General features: G+C 32.6%; 1 protein-coding gene across 1 annotated transcript in view; it reads left to right on the plus strand.

Moving 5' to 3' along the window:
• Positions 1 to 25,170, plus strand: part of LOC123693533 (kinesin-like protein CG14535) — a 267,034-nt gene that overhangs the window by 83,104 nt on the left and 158,760 nt on the right. The window contains exon 4 of the mRNA XM_045638690.1: positions 11,621 to 11,982. Coding sequence (XP_045494646.1) covers positions 11,621 to 11,982 — 362 coding nt within the window. The remainder of the gene's footprint in view (positions 1 to 11,620; positions 11,983 to 25,170) is intronic.

Genomic DNA, 25,170 nt, shown 5'->3' on the forward strand with positions numbered 1-25,170 from the left:
TAGTCTCAAACTAATCTTAACTAGTAGGTACTATTGGTTCTAATCTCGTAAGAAACCAAACCTCTAGACACAGTATATTCTAGATGGTCCACCAATCACTACATAGTATATAACAAAGTCGCTTTCTCTGTCCCTATGTACCTATGTATGCTTAAATTTTATTTTATTTTTATTTATTTAGGTTATCCAACATCAGTCACAACAATAATTAGAGCTAGGGTACATAATATAACAAAAAAAAGACAATTGTGACAAACATTTACAGGATAACACAACATGATTAATGAGTCAAGTCACTATGTGGTATACAAAGAAAAAAAATAAAAATAAAAAGTAAACAAAATCAAGATAATTCCTTTAAATACTTGCGGATTTTATTACAGCTGTCGTGAAAAATATCAATAAAATTGGCATGCTCGTTGACCAACTTACTTAATCTACAAATGGGTGAATTTCGGCCAAATACGGTCCTACGCAGAGGAGGAGCCAAAGGTGTAATTTTATTACGCGGGTACCTAGTAGGAACTCTGAGATTAAATTTATTTAATAGTTGTGGACAATCAATTTTATTCTGGAAAATTTTGGTGACAAAAATAATATCTGAAAATATAAAACGGTTTTCCAGAGATATAATGTGAAAATGCGACAAACGCCTTTGGTAAGAGGTGAGCCTTTTGTGAGATAACCTGCTAGAGAAACTCAGGTGCCATAAGAATTTCTTTTGTATACGTTCAAGTCTTAAAATGTGAGTCGCGTAATGTGGTCTCCAGACAACCGAACAGTATTCAAGAATGCTATGTACGAGACTGTTGTATAACATAATCTTAGTTTTGATGTTATGAAATCCTTTAGAGTTTCTCACAATAAAACCCAACATCTTTGAGGCACGATTCGTAACATATTCAAGGTGATTATTAAAAGTTAGCTTAGTATCAAATAGCACTCCCAAGTCTTTACAGAATTACAAGTACTTACAGAATTCTCCTGGATTACTTTATTGTTTATCTGATATTTGAAAGGAATAATTTTAGATTTTCTAATAAAGCGGATAAAAAAGCATTTTTCAGTGTTCAATTCCATACCATTGCTACAGCACCATAAGGCTAGCTTATCAAGGTCTTGTTGTAGTTTCAAAGCATCCTCAAAGCAATTAATAATTCTACAGAACTTTAGGTCATCAGCATACATGAAACAACGAGAATTTTTTAATATTTCTGGAATGTCATTAACGAAGAAGTTAAAAAGAACAGGACCAAGGTGCGAACCTTGAGGAACTCCCGATGTGGCGAAGCATCAAACCCGTTAATAGCAACAAAAAATGTACGATCGCTTAGGTAGGAATTTATCCACTTCAAAAACAACGGTGAGAGTCCATATCCACATAATTTTTGCAGCAAGATGTGATGTGGAACCCTGTCAAAAGCTTTGCTAAAGTCAGCGTAAATAGTGTCAATTTGTGTATTCGAATCCAGCTCGTGGGTAATGGTTTCGGTAAACTCTGTCAAGTTGGTCATAGTAGATCTATGCTGAACAAAACCATGTTGATGAAAAGAGAGAAATTGTTTGAAATGGTTAGTGAGAGATGGACAAATGAACGACTCAAATATCTTGGCAAAGGTGGAAAGAATTGATATATTTATTAGTTCTTTTGGACCAGACTTATGTATAGGTATGACCTTAGCCAGTTTCCAGACTGTAGGGAAGAAACCAGAACTCAATGAATAGTTAAAGATTTTTAAAAGAGGCTGAACCAGATTTTTTGCGCAAGCAACAATGAACTTTGGATGTATGCCATCCGGTCCAGCGCCCTTATAAACATCGATAGCCTTGAGTTTTTTTAAAAGAGGCCCATACTCAATATGCGGTAACGTCAGAAGAAGGTCGTTATTATCGGAAATAATAGTTGATGGCTGCTGTTCTTCAGGATTGGGACCCCTCTTCGAATACACAGATCCAAAATAATTGGAGAAAAGCTCGCATACTCGAACACTATCCGAGGAGGTTTCATCACCTAGAGACATAGTAGGTGGGTATGCCCCATTACCACCTCGTTTGGACTTAATATATGACCAAAAGTACTTGGGGTTAGAATGAATTTTATCTTCTACAGACCTAATATATAGATTATAGCAGTTATTTGCAGTTTTAGAACACCTAGTGCTTATTATATGCAGTTCAATTTTATCTCTAGGATTGTTGTACTTCCTATAACGCTGTCTTAGTTTAAACTTCTCCTTCAACATTTTTTTAAGATTATTATTGAACCAAGGAGGATATTTATTATTTTTGGGCTTAATTTTAGGCACATATTTATGAATAGTATTCCTAATCTTAGCATATAAAATATCTAACATTGAGTCTACGCTATCAAGGTCGCAAAAGAGTTCATTCCAATTACAATTGCTAGGATCGTTGTTAGTAGACATAGTTGTTAATAAATCTTTAAAACTACGCAACGGATTTTGATATAGAGGGATTTAAAAGGTATGTTTTAATATATCATTTATTAGGTTTAAGACAAAGCGGGCGAAAATAAAATCAAGTTTTCTGCCTGCGGGGAAAACTTGATTTTAATAAAAAAAAGTAAGAAATTTGCCCTATATTACCAAATAGTCATATTTTAAACGAATTCTAAATGAAGTGAATATCTCCGAATATTAACACTCAGTAGATAATTTAATTATTTATTAAAATGATTAGCGAAGGCGCGTCTCGGAAAATCTTCAAGAACGCCACTTAACCTCATTACGTCGTCTCGGAATTAGATAAGTATTCCAACTTAAAGCTATTAGCTATTCCCTCATCGTAGTTGGATGTGAGAACTTCGAGTTATATAAGTGTGTGTGAAAATTTAATAGCTTATTAATTCTACTATAATATTATAAATGTGAAAGTTTTGATGTTTGTTTGTTACTTCTTCACGCAAAAACTGCTGAACCGATTTTCATGAAATTTAGCACACACATAGAAGGTAACTTGGATTAACACAGGGTAGTATTTATCATGAAAATCCCATGAAAACAGAAACTATGCGGGTTTTCGTTTGACTACGCGGGCGAAACTGCGTGCGGAAAGTTAAGAAATTTTGACGATGTTGGAAAAATTAAACATATTTTTTCTATGAAATGAAAACAAAGTATCATTCTTGTATGTTTGATATAACATACCTTGTTATGCAAAATTTACAGGTAGGTACGAAATTGTACAACAAGGTACAAGTAAACTGTCAATCAATAATGCACCTGTCATGTTTGATATGACAGAAACAAAGGTTTCGTTCAGAAACCGTTACCGAATTATGTTATTCCAAGTGTGTAGCTGTCATTGAAATAAGTAACATACATAATTTTACAATAAAACATTTTATAAACATAAATAATGTAACGCTGTAGGTATAGTAACTCCATGAGACATATTTTGTGTATAATACCTAAATTTTATATATCTATACTAATATTATAAAGAGGAAAGATTTGTATGTATGTATGTATGGTTTTCACGCATAAACTACTGAACCGATTGTGATTAAATTTGGCACAGACAAACTTTAGACCCTGAGAAAGAACATAGGCTGGCTACCTTTTATTGCGAAATATGTACCACAGTCGAAGCCGGGGCGGACCGCTAGTTATTTATATAAAATTTTGTTTGTTTGCTTGAATTCACTAATCTAATTAACCACGGTGCTCGAAGAAGGCTATGAGCTATATATCATTACGCTAAGACCAATAAGAGCGGAGCAGTACGAGTAAAACCGCGGGGCACAGCTAAACAAGCAAAGTATGAATACAATTGAACACTTACTTCGTATCTTAACGAGTAGATAGTAACGCTAAAACAGACATCATATCTCAACGAGTACTATTAAATTAGTATTAAATTATGACTCGTAGACACAATCTGATTTCGCTAACGATTAGAAATCGTGGGCGTTAATTAATTTTCTTTTCCAAACGGGGGCCAGACCCCTTGATAGAATAACTCAACTAGATCTATTCCCGCCCTAACTCTGTTCCTTTAATTTATTCTTGACTATATGTTTCAATTTCGATACATTTCTGATTAATAGATCCATGTTAGTCATAATAAGGCTTATATTTATACTGTTAAGTGGACATGCTTTTGTAATTGACTATGTGTTCATTACGAAATGAATGTTATTTCTTATGGAACAATTTGATGATTTGCAAAATTTTTTTCAAAGATCGCTCGCCTCGTATCCGGAGGAATAAGAAAAGAAAAACATAATTTATAATCGTAATTATGTTAATAACGAATAATGTAATTTACTATTTTTGTAACAATGTTCTGCAACAAACCCATTTAAGTTGAGTTATTTTTAAGTTTATCCACAATATACTCACAGATGAAGCCTTATAAGTCAAAGTATTATAAGTCGCATAAAAAGTTTTATTTTTAAGTTTCAATGTAGCTTTGATTTAGAAAATTGAACGAGAAGAAGGCATTATAATAGATCGTTTTATTTAACACTAGCTTACCGCCCGCAGCTTCGCCCGCTTTGTCTAAAACCTAATAAATGATATACCTACTAAAACCTTCCTCTTGAATCAATATATCTATTAAAAAAACCGCATCAAAATCCGTTGCGTAGTTTTAAAGATTTAAGCATACAAAGGAACATACGGACAGAGAAAGCGACTTTGTTTTATACTATGTAGTGATTATCAAAAATATGAATACTACTACAATATATCAATGTGAACGATTTGTTAACGTTAGCTAGACAGTCTAGACATACCTAGATTGACAAATCGTGAGATCTATCGTTCTCGCAGATAAGAATTCCAAGGGCCCTTCGACCTCTTAGCATAAACGGGGTTAATGCTAATCTAACCATTAGTATGTCAGCTCACTTGAGCACTCTTACTGACAGATTTTGATCCTTTCTCGGTATCGTAGTTTAAACGATAAATAAAAATTAATGTTGAATTTATATTATCTGTATTCTCTGTATGCTGCAACACTCACTTATTGGATGAAATGATTTCTTTTTTATAATTATATTAACGTGGAATTCCTTATTTTTTCTTAGATAAAGTTTTAAAAAATTAGCGATAAAGACATTCTAAATTACTTTCTCTTACACAATTTTCTAAAATATGAAAATATTATTCAATACAGATACCGGCCTTATACTCAGTCAATGTATTTCAAAGATTATTCAAGATTGAAGCTTATCAATTTTATATTAAACAGATACCTATACTACCGACAAAATTGAGAGCTCGTTGAAGAAATTTTAATAAACTTCAAAATATTTCATAAATAGCGGTAAGTAATCCCTAATCGCTCTTTTCACAAAGGACTAGACCGTGGTTGTAAAGACGCAATTAAATTGGAAGCTATGTTTTGTTCGGCTCTTTGATTCTTTATCCCCAAATTATTTGGGAAATACATTTAGGATATTCTTATTGGAATTATAATTTAAATAGTTATAAGTAAACTTTAAATAAAAATTCAGTTCAGAGTTCTCTTATTTTATATTTTGTAAACTTTCAGTTATTAATTTATCGTTATATTAAAGGACGTGGTTATTTCATGTAAAAAAGCTTTTTTATTTAAAACTCAGCTTAGTAGTTGTTGTATAAAAAATTATTCAGTCCTCTCATAAAATTACAAAGAAAAAAAGGCGTCACAACATGCTGTTAATAACTTTATATGTAGGTATAACAAACTAAAACTGCAAGTATAATTTATAACAGAGAATTAAACGCCTAATTGAATTTTAAAATTAAAGTACAATTAGTACGTGAAAGGAAACAATGGGGGAACTAAGAAGCCAATTTCGTATTGTCACAAATGATATCCCGTCAGCAGTTAGACGAAGTGCCTTAATTAGGAGCATTATCTGATTTGCGAAATTATAAGGCAATATACTTCATAATACCTGACGATGAATGGTTCAAGAAGTTAAAAAGAATAGTAATTAATACAAGTAATCCATTTGATAATAGTCATAATAGTAATTAGGTATGTTTGTTTAATCGTTTTCTATTACGTTTTCTACAAGGCTAAAAATACACCAGATCGTAAGTCAAAATATTTACTTTATTAAGCTTTATTAGGCTCTGGATATTTCGATACAGTATTTTTTTATATCTAAAAGCAAAACCCCTGTATTTTGTTTATCCAAATAAAGAATTCGCTTGGTTGTTGCGACAAAATTAAGCTGAATATAGGTAGCATCCAATACTGGAAACATACCTGTTGCTTTTACCAAAATAATTCTTACAATTGAGATGTCCTTTGCAACATTATATAAACCAGTCAATTTAAATTGTCCTTTCTACCATGCTCTTTCCCTTTACATTATGGCTTTTTAAAATGGTTGCATTATATCTTGCACCTAAAATCAGCGTTCAGCTAATTAATTAGTTCGCGGCTCCTTTGTGCAATACACGCGAAATGTGCATTAATATGACCTCCATAGTGCTCTCACGTTATTAATTACTTGCAATTTTCTTTATTAATACAATATTTCATATATTTTGGTTGCGTTGCGATGTAAAAGCTTACGTTACAGCATTTCATTAATGTTATGAGGTCTATACTATGCTCATCAAAATGTAAAACTAGATGTTATGTTTACTATGATGTGAGGTAAAGAAGAAAGCTTCGTGGATTTGGAAAAGGAATAGCGTAAAAAATGTTTGCGTGAAACGAATTAATAGTCAAAAAACGACGTGTGTCACTCGGGAACTGCCGCGGTAAAGCTATTGCTGATTGCATGCTATGCCTTCGAGCCACACCTCCGCCCGTCGGAGTGGGGAGCGTGAGGTTTTTTCGTTACGAAATTTCTCGATTCGGTCCCCGCGCTCAAGGCCCGCGATAGAAGCTATGCAATAGCTTAAAAGTGAAATTTTTTATCATGTTGGTGCTATAAGTTGTTTCGTCTTAGTATTATAACGAACTCACATAGAGCAATATCTACAGTAGCTAACGCTAGAGCCACTCATTTGATATTTTGGGTTTATGGCATTCAAATCCATACTAATATTATAAATGCGAAAGTAACTCTGTCTGTCTGTCTGTCTGTTACTCAATCACGCCGTAACTACTGAACCAATTTGCATGAAATTTGGTATAGAGATATTTTGATACCCGAGAAAGGACATAGGATAGGTTTTATCCCGGAAATCCCACGGGAACGGGAACTATGCGGGTTTTTCTTTGTCTGCGCGGGCGATGCCGCGGGTGGGTTAGCTAGTGCTTTTTAAATATAAATTTTGGTTGAAGACGCGGGTTCGAATCCCGCCTCGTGATCGATTTTATTCTGTTTTTTTAAAAATTTATACTTTATATTTACACATTTGTTAAAAAACTATTAATATATAGTAGATAATATTTAAATAATTAACAACTTCAAATTTGTAAACTACAACACAGATCAAAGACACCTGCATGAAAACTTATCAAAAGCACTCAAAATTCACTGTTTGTTGTGTACATATTGACAAGGGACCGTTTTACTCAACGTCCCGCTGAACATCTGTTCCGAGATAATAAATAATAAACATACATACAGAAATTAATATTTAGTTGTAGTTACCATATTATTTATACGTGTCCATAATATGACTTTGCACAAAAAAAAAATTTATCACCTACTTCGAAGCTATCTCTACCAACTAGCAAACGTGAAAAAGTTTCCGTGATCTTTGTATGTTATATTAAAATTTTGCATAAAAAATATAACAATTAGTAACTAGCTGTGCCACATGGTTAATCGGCAGTTGAACCGGAAAAGCAATTTTTTCTAAAATGTATGAACGAATCTGGTACATAAGCTACATCACTGCCAAGTATCATCAAAGTCCGTTCAGTAGTTTTCAAGTAAAGCAGTAACAAAGATTCATCCATAAATTTTACAAACTTTCTCATTTAATTAGTAGGACTAGTTAGTTTGTTATTCCAATGTTTCCATATTTTAAAATGAATTTTCGTAGTTACATAGTGCAGTATGCAATCCGCTTTACTCCAGCCTACTTTGAATAAGAGATAGCTAAGAAGAGTGCTTCTAAAGTATGTTTGTTCGGATATTCACTTTCAAACTACTAAAAATATATTATGGAAAACTTTACTTTTTTGTGCATATGAGCAATATTACCATTGATGAACATCAACATGAATGTTCAATATTTTCAATATTAATTAAAAAACATCGATTAAATGTTTTTAACTTCTAATTGTATAAAGTACCAATAAAATATAATAATGTACATGCCTAACATGTAAAAATACATACATTACATTTACAATAAGCTAAAATTATCTCATTTCATAATTATATTGTAGTTACATGTATATTTCGTACTTAATATCGAATATAGAGCCATAGTTAACTAAATAAAATATACTTAGATACTTCCATTTTTGAGTCGGTTAATAATGAACATTATATTACAATATAATACAATTGCGTAACTTGGAAACTACACCATTGTAATCCAATATGCCTGGACGGAGCATCACAAGTATGCAACGTTATAATGAAATAATTGCTATTAAATTCTCTATAACCACTCTTACAAATAGTATTTCGTTGTAGCGTGCTTAATGCTGTTATAACGAAGAAATGAACAATAGCAGTCAGTGGAATAAAAGGCACTAATAGACTCTTTACAATAAACGGGAACCAGAGGTAAGCGGCGGGAAAAATACCTGCAGGCCAGTCTGGTATCAAAGTGGGGATCCGTGCGCACAGATGGGAGATAGAGGCTACGCAATCGTGGACTGAAACGTACCGGGGCCCTGGGAATTAGAGGCCCCACTAGAGGCCCCATAATTTAGATATCTTATAAGTTTTCACACGTACAGGGCTATTAAAATTATGCTATTAAAATGTGTTGAAACCATACAATTGGGAATATACCATAGGTAATTGGTATGTATATATTTTTAGACCATATAGTTATATGCTATGTGGTGAGAAATTAATTCCCGTGCCGTACCGGATTATGTTCTTATGGCTGGGCTTAATATGCAATTTTTTTTTAGTTTGCACGGTCTACTCACATCCTTAGTTGTAACATTCGTATATCTGTCGCTGTAAAAAGTAGTTGTACCGGATGTATCAGTGATTGTACGATGTACGTCCTAAATAAATATTGTTTTCAAGCAAAAAATAATTTAATGTAGCCGTCCTTCTAACATTGACAAAACAAAAAGCCACACAAAGTTCGTATCAAAGAATACACGGCACTTGTGAATCAATATCAGGGGCCCCATTGCCTCAGGGCAACAAACTGGGCTCTGCTTTTCATATGAGCGGCCAGTTAGCATTCAGAAAGACGCCGGGGGCTTGCTGATAACATCGTCACAGTCATGACGAATGCTTGGTACCGACTGAAAGGTATATGGGTCGTTCCGTTTATTTTTCTTTAACGTTGCCTTTTCAATATTTGCATTCGAATTTATGAATTTCTTTGTATTATGAATTTGGAAATTTCTGAAGATTATTTATTACATATATTATTATATTATCGTATTGTATTTTTTACAATTTTAACTGGTTAAATAGAATAAGTAAGTTTTTTTCGAATGTTTTAAATAATCATGCAATCACATCATCAGCAAATAAAGAAATTAGAACAAATATATTAAAGTTACTACTTAATCTATAATCTTATATATAAAAATGTATCGCAAAATGTGTTGGTAAGCGCATAACTCGAGAACGGCTGAACCGATTTCGATAATTCTTCTTTTATTATATTCCTTGAAGTACGAGGATAGTTCTTATGTAGGGAAAACGTAAATTATGTACCACGGGCGAAGCCGGGGCGGACCGCTAGTAATATTATAAAGCTGAAGAGTTTGTTTGTTTGTTTGAACGCGATAATCTTGGGAACTTCTAGTCCGATTTGAAAAATTCTTTCGGTGTTAGATAGCCCATTCATCGAGGAAGGCTAGGCTATTATCAAGCTAAGACCTACAGGAGCGGAGCAATGCGGGTGAAACCGCGGGGAACAGCTAGTATATTATAAGAAAGGCAACAGCATACGATCTAGTTATATCTATACTAGTTATACCGTAGACCTCTACATTGATAGTTTTTAAAATACCCTCCTTTTAACAAAACCTCACATCATCCAATCTTGTTCACTCAATTCTGCGTTCGTCAAACGTCGATTCGTTTACATGCCAAAAGCAATTTACAGTGTCGATAAAAAAATATCGACGTTTCGTTCCTCTATCGTGACGTTTGCACCTTTGTTCCTGTCACAGATAACATAGTCACGGTTTTGACGGCTGCTATCTACTGGAATTGATGTTGGGCGGGATTGGGCGGTAAAAAAAAGAGTTTTTTTTTATACCAGTTTTAGTCGGTAATACATTAATTGGTAATGTAAATGCATTTTATTTTTATAGGTAATATTTAAGGTAATTACATGTACCTGTAAATACATATTTGCTTTAATTAAATATTTTATAATAATAAATACAATGTGACATAAGTTTTGTTTGCCGATATTTATGTTTTGGTTGTTTAGTGTCATTGTGATTACATTGATAGATATCTACATTATCCAAAGAACTTAAATTAAAACCAATTGAATAATTTTCTCTCTCTCTCTCTCTCTCTCTCTAATTAATATTTATGTTGGATTTCAACTTTACAAAATGTACTTAGTTCGTAGCGTATTTTATATAATATTTCAGTGCAGTTGTTTTCTTAATACTTTGTATGTTTTGTGGCTCTTATAAGAGACAAAAAGCATCACAAAGCTTTGCACTGATCTTGGTGAAAGTGATGATACAACGCAAATTACTTAACCTAATTCCACCAGATGCAGTGCAATGTCAACGAAGAATGTAAACACGGCTTTAGTATGAGAACTTCGTTAAAATGTTACTGGGCAAGGCATTGTTCTAAATATGGTGATAATAATATATACGTGTGTAATGTTTAAATTTGGTCGGTCATTTTCATGGTGAGAACTGTATATTTTCTATGATACTAGCTGTACCGCGCGGCTACACCCGCGAAACGAACCTGCATGAATATCAAAATCCGTCTAGTAGCTATTTTGTCAAAGACTAACAAACATACTCACATCAATCCTCACAAACTTTCGCGTATATAATATTAGTAATTACTAATTACTAAGTAGGAAGGATCTTATTAAAATAGAAATAAAGTGATAGTTTAGAAAGTTTAGCAGACTGCGTAGGTAAATGCCAAGATAATTACTTCAAAGGTCAAAAGGAAGTTTCATATTGCTACGGCTGTAAGCTTCAATGATTAGACGTTGAAGTATAAACTATAAATAGAAACTAATAATTGCATCCAGTTTTATTAGTTACTCATCAAAAATAGCACAGTGAAAAATTATAATAAGAGCAAGATTATTTTTAATAACAGTATAATAAACCATACTGACTGTGCCATGAATAACACATTTAAGCATGTGTTACACCATATAATGTCATAACTACATTGACGGATCTCTGTCATCTAATTGTTAAAATAAATAAATATCTATTCAGTAATTTTCGCGCGAATGAATAGAAAAGTTAGAAACATCAATTTGTAGAGCTACAAGTCGATGAAACTTTAATAAAATTTACCAAAAACTCAAAGCATTGTCTCTTACAGGTCAAGGCAGCAACCCCAAAAATGGACAAAAACGGCTACTTTTCCTACGTCTCATCCACCGCCAAGAAGAAAAAGATCAGCCTGATGCAACCTCGGCCTCCTCGGATGGCTTTTGAAGAAAAGCGACGGCCAGGGGTGGCTGAAAGGGTCCACGACAGTACGGCCGTGAACGCCGTGGAGTGTAGACGCGTGGAGCCTATGTCGCATCGAGCTTTGGCGGACGCGCCACGCGCGCGGTTATACACGCAACTCGAAAGTTATCAGCCGAGATACCATACGATTCGTGAAAATAGTGATAAACGTGATAGTGAGTGTAAGAAACGAAGGAATGAACAGCGGAAAGGACACCAGCAGACAGTCAGGTAGGTTTTGAGTGTTTGTGTTATGAAAATTAACGACCCGTGGAAAATATATGTCCTCGCTTAATGGTTTATTTTTTTGTAAACGATTATACATAAAATGTAAAAAAGCTCTCCGGGATTTTTCGTTTTATGTTACATGAGTATATTATTGTATCGCTTGTTATGATAAAACATACACGAAATAAATAAAACAGTGCTCTATAAAAAATCAAAACAACTGTTCAGTTACATAAACATTGCCAAAGTTCTATGGAAAGCTAATGGTTTTTTTTATGAAATTGACTTTAATAAACAATATCAAATTGAATCTATATCGTTTATAACATTAAATTGTTTCGATTGATATTGAAACAGAGATGATTGTTTCTATTCACTATTTCGAAAGCTTTTAAAAGCTTTGTACTCTACATAGAGACGGTCAACTTCATTCATAAAAAGTACGAGTATATTCGAATGAGTTAAACTAATTGTGTACATCAATAGGCAATGCAATTATTTACTTTATGTATAATTAATTGACCCTCTGTTAAAGGTTATGTACTGTCAATCATGGTTATGAGGACGAGCTTAAATAATGAATTTACCATTTTTAAAATGTCGTAAAAAAAATGGAGTTTGTGGCAGAAGTTTATTATTTAGGGCGATAGTTTAAATTTTAATAAGTCAGTTGGAGTATAAAGTTTATTTAAGTTTATTTTAAAAATTCAATAAATCTGGTTTCCAGACCAGCGAAAGCTTAGTACGGGATCAGATCGTGCCGTGTGTGAAAATTGTCCTGAATTATTTATTGTTTAGCCATGTAAGCTCATAGATGAAAGTAAATGAAAGGTATATAACATAGATGTACTGAAATTATACACTTGATTTTAGAATACAAAATTGATTAATCTGTTGCGCTTTTCAATTTGCTCTCTGTATGAATATTAATGATGTTTATGAATGATTGTTGTAAATTTTAATTGAAATTACATGGGGAATCCCTAGAAGATTTGTTAATTGTGACCTGCTCTGTATTTGCGATTTGTCTGTGAAAGAGACTGGGTAATTATTTCAAAACCTTAATTATTTTTATATATTTGTCACTGAAATGTCTTGTTCTACTTTAAATGCTAGACCGGTTTTAATAGTTTTTTTTGCGTGTCTTCAATCGAATTCCTGAATGATTTTGATTAACAATTTGAACACGGGCTAAGTCACGGGCAGCTTGCAACGCAGCTTGTTACTTATAAATATTTATTTACGACCTTTATATATCATATTTTAGGTATCTTCTATCTACTCCTATTATACTATATTTTGTAAGTTTTTAAAGTGAAACTTTTATTACGTCGTCTCAAACTTTTTGGTCTGTGTAGCGCATGTCGCGTGACGCACGATACGTACGATAACTATCGTACAAATACGATAATTTTTAGTTAAATGTCTATAGTGTGAAAAAAAGTTTCACTTTTGCCGTGGTTTCATAAAACCACACAACATTTTTTTTCAGACACTGCGGAACCCTAAAATAGTGATTGTATTCGTACTTTCAGAAACACGACAATACGTGAGATCGTCTGATATCTCTCAGGAGTCAGGATCTCGTGTCAGTTTGGTTACATTAGCTGGAGTGGACTCCCATTGCAGAATAAGATATCTAGATGAGTGCATCTCTGACGTTTCGGTTGATAGTAATTTAAATACTGACTTTAATAAAGGTTAAATGATAATAAAATTATGTAGAGCTTTTTATTTTTTTATGGTTTAAATAATTCAAATGTAATTGTGTCGTTAATAGAATTTAAATACAAAGTTGTAATTTTATAATAAATTTTTGTCTGCATTTTACATTAATTATTCAGTAAATGCCAATATTGTCCTAATCCATACTAATATTATAAATGCGAAAGTAACTCTGTCTGTTACTCAATCACGCCTAAACTACTGAACCAATTTACATGAAATTTGGTATGGAGATATTTTGATACCCGAAAAAGGACAAGGCTACTTTTTATCCTGGTAAAATTACGCAAACCCGGAAATCCCACGGGAACATGAACTATGCGGGTTTTTCTTTGACTGCGCGGGCGAAGCCGCGGGCGGAAACCTAGTTGTTCATAACTCACGGACAGATTTCTATTACATATTTACTTACTTTGATTTATTTCACACAAGTAACTATACAGTTTGTTCCTAGTTTTATAAACTAAAAAAAAGTATAATACGATTCAAAAGCGCTCCTAAAAAGAGTCTACGCTGCATTAATGTTTGAGTTGAAGTTTTAATTAATTGACTTGCATAATCTAGGTTATCAAATACGCAAAGTTCGTAACTATAGAGAATCCTTAAGAACTCGTATACTGTGTTAAATTAATAATTTCTACCAAACTTAATATTAGCAGCACTTCAAAGGATAACCACGAAGCAGTTTGAGCTTTTACTGGCGGTCCAGTGAGTTTGAAGAAAATTAAAAAACTTTAACATTTCGTGTATTGTTTAGTGTACTGTATACTAAAATATTAATACTTTGATCTTTCGTGCTCGTAAAACTCTATTGGTGTAACCGACGTTGAAGTAACGTAGACCTGTTTTTTTTAATCATAATAATTCAAAATTGCCAACAAAATAATTAATCGAATGTTTTAGTTGTTTATTATATAGTAAGAGCTTTGTAAAAGTATAATCTTTTATTTACATATCGTCTACCTACCACATTTTTTGATAGGTATTAGCTGAGAACCACGTCAAATTTCCTTTTATTTTTCATCCCTAAAAGTGATATTTTTCCAACTTTAAAGTATCCGCTGGTGTAATTCCCGTCACAGGCGAGCATTTCCGGAGTATAGCTGAAAGAAACAGACAGACAAATGAACTTTTAATTGTTATTCAAATTATAAAAAAGAGATAGTTGTAAATGCTTTTACCATTATTTTTAAATTGCAAACTTGTATTTATTAAGTTACATAGGGTACATTCATTTAATAAATAAAATCGAAGTGTGCAGTATATTATATTCTTTTTCGTTTTAACATTGTAATCATACAAAATGTTGTTTATTAAATGAAATATATCTCAGTATTTCATACACTTTTAAATCGATTTCACACAACAGATAATTTGACATCTTTACCATAAATTGAGTTAATAATACGCCACTCTTGGCGCTTTCTTGAGATTTCCAACGATTTTTAAAGGTCCTCTGAATTATGGAAAGTGAGTGTCAAATTACCGCGAGTTAATGTTCGCAGAGATTTATGGGGTTATTTTGAATGTGCAGGTTCGTGATTTATATTTAGCGTTTAGTGATGATTTAATAGTGAATACTTGTATTTATGAAGTCCATTAAAGAAATTCTTCTTGATTGTAAGTAAGTTCGTAATTGTTATGGGTAAACTAAACAATTCAAAAAATCCTTCACAAGGCGAGTACTAATTTTTAAGTACATTAATTATGTTTAGTCAAGAAGTTTTATTTAATTTAAGTGGCAATAGAATTTCAGAAGACGGTCCATTATTTCTTGAGATAAGCGCAGCCATTCAAACAAACTCTTCTCTTTTTTTATTAATTTACCTCGATCAAATCATAACTATTATTTTTAAGTTCGCGTAGGTTATGAATCTAAAATTATATATTACTATAAATACATCAGCATACAATTATAATAATAATCGTGTTTAATGTTTACTTTGGAAGGTTCGACTTGGCTAATGGCTATTAATAGACTAAAGATACTTTACTAAATTGTGAGATGAGAATAATACCTATTGTATTAAAACAACATCGTCCCGATTAATTATTATTGGTTTACGTTTATTCTTATATTACGGATTACAAACTTTCACATTCTGCAACGTAATATTATGAAAATAACAAAAATATCAATGTAAATGGTAATTAATATCTTCGTTATTCGAGGAATGAATAATTAAATAATTTAGTTCATGAATAAAAAGATACTTTATTAAATTAAATAGATACATTTATATAACAAATGATGAACCTAACGACGGTTTAAATACATTAGCTTGAAAATTATGAATTATAAAACAAACAGTGTATTCATCAAATAGTTGTAGGAAGTTTGCAATGTCACGAGGACAAACAAACATAAACGCTTAGACCTGATTAGGTTCATTAAATTATTTAGAAGTTAAATTGAATGCGAGACTTTACAGGGGTTGAATTTAAATGTTTTATCACTATTTGATTAAATTATTTTGGAACGATTTGTTGAATTTAGCTGCAGAACTACAAATAGTTATTAAAACTTCATTTGCTGAGAAGCTACGGGCTTGTAATTTAGTCTTGAAGATACGGTTAACGACAGTTTCAGGGTGTGTTATTTAGGGCATAGGAATATATTTTGTAAAGGTAAGGGATATGTGAAATATGTATTATGTTTTATCTTAAGCAAAGCTCAATAAACGACAAAAAATAATCCTACTTTTTACACATGCATACATACTACCTGGAACCTTTTAATTTTATAATATTCGAAGCCTAAATAAAACATGATTCGAGTAATTAAAATTTAATGCACAAAAAAATATAACATTTTTACAAGTAGCTTCCCGCCGCAGCTTCGCCCGCGTGGTCAAAAGAAATTGCCATGGGAATGAGAAATATCACCGCGGTAAAACTAGCCTACATCTCTGTCTAGCCTTCTAACTATCTTCCACTACAAAAATAATACAATAACATTCCGTTGCAATGAATGAAAGACAAACATACACAATTTTACACTTAGTAGCTGTAGTATAAAATAGTAAGGTAATGTATTCACGTGACATGCTATACATCTGGAGACATCCGCAAATCAGTACACGTATCGGCACATTAACTAAAGCATTCAGTAGTAATTAGGCCACTGGCTTGACTTATATGATTAAGTCAATACTAATTAGGATTAATTATGTTTTTATCGATTGATTGGCCTTTGGAATGTATGCAAATACCAATTGGTATCTGTGCAATGCTATCGATATCTAATAGTAAAACTGCAGAAGTTTATCTTGGTGGCACGCGGAAACTGAAACGGAAGTGTTGTATAGCATTTGTTCTATTAGACCATAGAGCTACATAATATTATATTCTATAATCACTTACCACCAAACACCAAAACATCGCCATACATCGTCATTTGGAACAGATATTATAACAGTTTCCTTAGGATATTTTCGTTCAAGGGTCTGATAAATGTTGATACTTGCAAATCTCGATCCCGATATATAGTGACATAAATATTGGATTTTTGTTCTTTTATCAAGTTAAGAAATGGTTTAAAAGAGTATCCAAGTAGTAATTTTGAATCGATGCTAAAATACATTTTTAATGGCTCTATCTTTTTTTAAGTAAATTTTTTAAGAACATAAGATTTATATTATTCCTCTAATTAATAATAAATAATATAAAAATGAATCCCAAAATGTGTTGGTAAACGCATAACTTGAAAACGTCTTAACCGATTTCGTTAATTCTTTTTTTATAATATTCCTTGAAGTTCGAGGATGGTTCTTATGTAGAGAAAACGTGAATATGTACCACGGGCGAAGCCGGGGCGGACCGCTAGTACATAATATATAGGAATGATGCAAAAACATTTCAATTACGAGATACAGTTGATACTCGTTAAATATTCACATAGACGTAGTCTTCAACCGATCCAAACAAATACGTAATAATTAAATTGTAAATTCTCTCATTAAGCCAATGTACCTACTTATTCGCGTCGTGTTCGAGATTAGCAAGCAAGTTTTATTGGGAGCGACGGAGTTCCCGAACCTACTTACAAACTTTGATCAGTTCAATTCCGTTGACACACGTATTGATTTGAGATTTTACCAAGTTTTCAGTGTTATTTTTTAACATTTTAGGAGGAGGCACATGTAGTATATTGTAGCCTGAATATATTAGATTGACGTGGCCGGTAGATGTTACGAATTCATATATACTACCTACCTTTTTTTTTTTTTCTTTTTTTTTTTTTAGTGGGGAAATCTTGCATAGATACCCACGGCCTCCGGGGAAGAGGCCGTGGGTTATGTCGGATTCCTACCGACCAAAACCCCACTGTGTTCCGTCAAGCCACATCAGCGACAGGGCCACGGGTATGTGTAGAATTCATCCGTGACCCCATCAGCGGCAGCCCGTCGCCGGGCCCAAACAAGCTAAGAGCCTGCCAGCTCTACCCTCATGGATATACTACCTACCTACTAAAGTCTACACTAAAGAAAGGAAAAAATAAGAAAGAATATAATTTTGTAATGATATAACACTTTACATAATGCTTCTTTGTTATAAGTATTATACAAAACGTACTTTATGCACTTTATAAGTACTCTACCCCATGGTAAAAACAGGTAAAACTTGGTACTCTCTCAGTACTTATGTATGACTTTCATGTCAAGCATTACATGCAATCATTTCGTTAGAATTTACTACAAAGTAATCAACTTTGAAAACACGGCCAAGTGCGAAATTATTCAACGAAAATTTTAAAGTTTTGATTGCCAAGTTAGACATTACAAACTTAGTAAAGCTAAACATCTAAGTAATTTAAAATATAGTACTAGCTTCCGCCCGCGGCGTTGCCCGCGTGGTGTTTTGATAAAATGTAGCCTATGTTCTTTCTCGGGGTCTAAAGATTGTCTGTGCAAAATTTCATCAAAATCGGTTGAGAGGTTTAAGCGGGAAAGCGTAACAGACATACAGACAGACAGACAGAGTTACTTTCGCATTTTTAATATTAGTCGGGATTTAAAGCATGTAACAAAAGCGTTCCACAATTTTCATCACTAATTTACATACGCACCAAAAGCATACATAATTACATATACAACAACCTACAACAAAAGCTTTCTATTTTGCTTCTCTTAAAAAAATCTCGTGTTATAAACAACTTATATACAAAATAATTCATTACGAAATAGAGAGCAAAACGCTATGAAGTCATGTGCAATTTTAATGCACCGACACGAATGCAGCCAGTTTCTAAGCTAAATAATTTAGGAGCACCATTAGCTCTGGAGCCTTTGCACGAATTTTGGCTTATTGAAGCTCTATTTGCGGAGATTGCGAAAGTGTTACCTAACTTTGTTAAATAACTTATGTAAACTATGGGTTTCTCTTTTGGGTGTATTTTGAGTACTTGTGTGATTTTCTTTGACTTGATTGGCTTGTTTTAATCTTAAAGAAAAGAAAAGAGAGCGTCAAGAATTTTGTTGGAATATCTTTGGCAAGATAGAGCTTATAAATAAATTGCCGGCGTCTTACCTCTCCGAATAGATGAATGTAATCGAATTAAGGATGTTTTTGTGTTTAAGTCCATATCAGCATCATCCGCTCAAATATATTATAATTTCTAATATTAACACTTTAGGAATGTAGCACTTACAATTTACACATATAGGCCTTCTATGAAGGCTTAGGCTACCTTAATCTACACTAGGCAAGTACGAGCTGGTTGCCATCTACAAATGTATACGTATAATAAATTTCCTTGGAGATAATATGTCATTTTCAGTCTTTAGTCACATTTTCATACCACTTCTGCGCCGTGAGAGTCCTTTACGAAACTAATTTTTAACTAACTAATTTATAATAACCTACTATCTATTATAATATTAATATATCTATTATAATCGTCATAATTTAGTTGAGAAGCTTTAGTACATCGCAAAATAAATCAATGAAAAAAGACAAAAAGCACAATTATCTTTCCCACGAATTTTTCCCAACACAAAATGGAATCAGTTAGGTACAAAGGTTGTATAGCCACTAAATAAAACGTAAGCCTTTACATGACAGAATGGCGGAACAATTGCGCAATTAATGGAAAAAGTTGTTATAAAGAGCTGACGGGTACACGCGTTTTGTGTGTTTTTAATTGTTTAAGCTGTTACATGTTGCTTTTGTTTTATTTTTTTTAATGAATAACGTCTTTTTTATAAGCAGAGATTGATTTTTATTATGTAAATAGTATACGAAAAATTTATTACATTATAACAGTCATGTTTATAAATTTTGTTGGAAAGCAAGAACAGGAAGGGTGTGTATTATTTTAAAGCCGACTTTCGATCGCATGGTGTCTGGATAAAAGTGCCTAGAAGTTATCAATAAAGCATATTTTTCCAGGCTCTACCTGCATAAAAGATTCCTGTCAAATTCGCGAATAAACTGAACAAAAAATTTTATATAGGTACGTTTATTTCTGAAAATTTGAAGGTGGTTGATTTTTTATTCAAAGTTATCAAATATTAGTATAGGCTCATTACTTAAATCACAAGAAACACCATTTAAAATTCCCTTAAAAGTATGCCAGTATATTAAACAACTCGCATAATATATTACAGTCGTCGTGACTCGATAATATGAGTCGTTAAATTGATCGATCAGATCCAATAATTACGGAGAAAGCTTTGCAATGTGAAATTTCGATCCAATCCTACTTATATGGGAGATTATTTCTTAATGATAGTAAGAAATGTTCGATATTTATGATGGTTTTGTTTAAAAGCAGGAATATGTATTTAGATGTTGGGGGTTATTTTGTTAGTTTTGTGAATGAATGTAAGTAATAACCTTATAACTAATAGGTATGTATTAAGTTTGAAAATGTAAATATTATCGAATCTTTGTTTTCTATGTCGACAGCGTCCGCGCGCAGTTAATCTTTAAAAAGATTAACAGTTTTCATACAATTGGTTAATTGCCAGTTTAAATTAATGTATAATGAATTGTATTGTATAATATTAATAAAAAATATAAAAATTTGCTTGCTGGAAGTTGGTTTGTAATGGATAAAACAATAAAAAACGATTTTTTTTACACTGATAGAAAAAGAAACTATTACCGAAAGCTGAAACTTTTTCTCTCCATAGTCAACTAGTTAGCCAGCTAGTTACTGAAAATATTATGTGAATTATCCTTGTAGGCTACACACAAACATATTATTATGTAATCTGATGTATAATTTAAAGATTTATTTTTGGCATAAATGTAGGTAAATGCCGAATTCCAGGCGAGCAATCTTTTGGTTGGTTTAACTCTTATCTCAGGCAGACTCTCGTCTCAATACATCTGACCTTGTTTATTTACTAAAGTGGGCCATGAACGACGGAAAAGGATAAAATAGAAAAAAATATATTAGACCGTAGATATAATAGTACGAGATCCGGCTGCAGGATTAGTGCGTTCATCGGTTTTTTGCTGAAAACCGAATTTTTATGTATATTTATAATTAGGAGAATATATATCGACTAGGTTGCCAGTCAAAATTTGGCCGCAAGCATGTTTAATTAAAATTTTTCTAATCGATTTTTGGGAAAAAAATTCGTTCACTTGTTTTTTGAATAAAATGTAGTCTACATCACGGCAAATGATATAAAGATTCAAAAAAATCACGGTTGCCGTTTTTCACCTGGCCGCAACATCTTGGCAGCCTGGTGCAAACAGGTATGATTTCGATTCATTTTTACGTTCATAACGTACATTTATGAATCATATATCAAATTAAAGCTAATTTTTTTCTATTTATTATCATATATGGTTGCCTAATTAAATCCGGCCGCAAATAAGGGTTGCCGGCTGTTAAAAATTATACACCGACGCATTCGCGTGCGGCAGCGAAACAACGAGAAAAAGAGAGGATCGGCTGTTAATTATATTAAATCAATATTACTTTTTAAATTTGTCATTTTGAAAAGGACGACATATTTTCTTTCACTCAACCTTAAATATTCAACATCTTTAACAGCCGGCAACCCTTATTTGCGGCCGGATTTAATTAGGCAACCGTATATGATAATAAATAGAAAAAAATTAGCTTTAATTTGATATATGATTCATAAATGTACGTTATGAACGTAAAAATGAATCGAAATCATACCTGTTTGCACCAGGCTGCCAAGATGTTGCGGCCAGGTGAAAAGCGGCAACCGTGATTTTTTAGAATCTTTATATCATTTGCCGTGATGTAGACTTCATTTTATTCAAAAAACAAGTGAACGAATTTTTTTCCCAAAAATCGATTAGAAAAATTTTAATTAAACATGCTTGCGGCCAAATTTTGACTGGCAACCTAGTCGATATATATTCTCCTAATTATAAATATACATAAAAAGAATGCGTCGGTGTACTAAAAGGCGTAAATATTTATAATTTTTAACAGCCGGCAACCCTTATTTGCGGCCGGATTTAATTAGGCAACCATATATGATAATAAATAGAAAAAAATTAGCTTTAATTTGATATATGATTCATAAATGTACGTTAAGAACGTAAAAATGAATCGAAATCATACCTGTTTGCACCAGGCTGCCAAGATGTTGCGGCCAGGTGAAAAGCGGCAACCGTGATTTTTTTGAATCTTTATATCATTTGCCGTGATGTAGACTACATTTTATTCAAAAAAACAAGTGAACGAATTTTTTTCCCAAAAATCGATTAGAAAAATTTTAATTAAACATGCTTGCGGCCAAATTTTGACTGGCAACCTAGTCGATATATATTCTCCTAATTATAAATATACATAAAAATTCGGTTTTCAGCAAAAAACCGATGAACGCACTAATCCTGCAGCCGGATCTTAGACTATAACAAAAAGCTTTACGTTTATAGTGATTAACTATAACCGAATATCTAATCGGGTATTATCTATACTTAATATTATAAAGCTGAAGAGTTTGTTTGTTTGAACGCGCTAATCTCAGGTACTACTGGTCCAATTTGAAAAATTCTTTCAGTGCCAGCCCATTCATCTAGGAAGGCTATAGCTATATATAATCACGCTTAAGACCAACAGGAGCGGAGCCACGCGGGTGAAACCGCGGAGCGCAGCTAGTAATAAGTTAAAATTAATTAATATCAATATTTATTTTACGAATAATTTGACGCACTCCAAAATCAAAACGCACAAAACCGAAAATTAAAACGCACAATCCAACAAAATCATTTCATTATCATTACATAAAAGCGAAAATCAATTAATGATATTACATTCACGTAAACATAATGGTATTGGTGATATTATTAAAATTAAAAACCTCATTATTTCGCGTGCATTCCAACGCATCTATTTTAAACCAGACGGAAAGCATAATGAGTGTAAAATCAAGTTGCACGCATAATGAAAATGAAGTTGTATTGTCTTTATATAGACAAGGAACTGAATGGTTATGGAAACTAGGTTTAGACTTTTGATACTGATGCTCTAGATTTCAACTGTTAAATAAGAAGTCACGTGATAGATATTCTGCTAATGCAATGGGACCAATTGCATGAATTATATTAAAGTACATAACGTAAAGGACCATGTCATCATCTTCATAGTGAGGTAGTCGGTAGTATAGAGAAGGCACGATACTAGAAAATATGCGAAGGATCAACACGTTTCGATGCTTGTTGATATATTGTTATCTTTTGAATATCAAACACACGGTTAAAATTCACCCACATGCATTAAGTAGAATATATAGAAAGATAAGGATAAATAAAATGTCTTAGTTACTTGTGAATCTTGTGATGATATGGGAAACTAAACATGCAGTCTCACAATATTTTAATTATTGTTAATTTAATTAAACTGCATTTATATGAAGATACAGTATAACTAGGGGGAGTAGATGTACCATGCAAATCCCATAGTGATTTTTATGAACATTGATTCATCTCATTCACCAAAACATGAATTGAACGAGTGTAAAAAAATCCTTTGATGAGTCTTGATACTTGAACGAAGGTGCGGTTGAAATTATTAAGATTATTCGCCTACATAGTGGAAGCAAATTGGCATACATCTTGACTCATACGTCTCAAATATCTACCGACGTTCGTTTGAAGCATTCTGAAGGCACAATTTGGCGGGAGATCAAATTTTAATAAAGAGAAACCGCGAGGCGGAGCAATACGCGACAGACATCAAAAGCAAGTAATGAAAGTGCTCTGTCGGTAAATTAAAAATATTTTCAAATTGCACACGCTAACATTGTTTCATGTTTCAGTTTTAATTTTTGTTTGTCAGTAATTAATATGAACTGATTTTATGTGACTCCTGGATTACTGGTTTCATGTAAATATTATGTTTTAATTGAGAGCGCGGATTCGTTATTGTTTAATTGAATTTTGTGGATCGTTGCGGTTTAACATATTTTTGTTTAACTATTATTTGTTCGTGGGATTGCTCTTGCAAAATTGTGGTATTCTTCAATGTGATAAAATGCCTATAATAAAAGCTATGCTACTTTAAAACTATTAAATGTTTGTACTCTCTAGTTTCTAGAGAGTTACTACTCAAATAAGTTTTATGTACTATAAAAGAATCTTAGTTTCAATTTTCTAGCTTCATCAATTTAAACAGTAATTACCTTTTTAAAGGGCAAAGACTACAAAGGTTAAAGGTAAAGCCAAAACTTGTATCAACCTCCTCTTTATTATCTTATAAGGTGGATGCCAAAAGATACTCGTTGAATGAATATAAAAGTTAATTTAAACATCCCCGAGTTACTTAACCTTGAGGCCAAACTCATTTAACTTACTTCAAATCGTTTATCATGCTAGAAAATATTGTTTTATACAAGATATCGTTATGACGAACAATACTTATACATCTCTACATAGTATTAAAACAAAGTTGCATTCTAGTCTGTCCCTATGTCATGTATGCTCAAATCTTAAAAACTACGCAACCTATTTTGATGCGGTATATAATTAAGGCAAAGCAAGCGAAGCCGCGGGCGGATTGCTAGTATAATATAACTAAGTATGTACTATAAATTAGAAATAAAAAAGGAGGATAAGCTCGAAAAAAAAATGTCAGTCGGCAGGATACCGAGGGTTTGATCACCTACTTGTATGTAAAGAAAATCGATCACTGAAACAGATGCATTCAATGAATGTGCCCCATACCCCATAAGGGGACACGGGAATACACTTTTTTTCGTTACCTTATAATATACCGCTTTATGAATCCTTATCAGCTTAATATAGAATGATCTATTCTGTAATCCTATAAAAACAGTTTTTACCAGCTAACATAATGAAGTACACGATAAGAGCATCGACTGAAACTTTACTTGTTGGCTCTAAAGCCCTCTTATTAAACTCGAGCTCTAAGAAATTTGCAATTAAATGCATTGCCAGTCGCGTACTTTCGATAATATGGTTTTTCTAACTAGATAAATGGTATATTTAACGCTACTTTCAAGGATTACC

This window comes from Colias croceus, chromosome 8 (genome assembly GCF_905220415.1).
Source record: "Colias croceus chromosome 8, ilColCroc2.1".
In the NCBI taxonomy this organism is placed as follows: domain Eukaryota; kingdom Metazoa; phylum Arthropoda; class Insecta; order Lepidoptera; family Pieridae; genus Colias; species Colias croceus.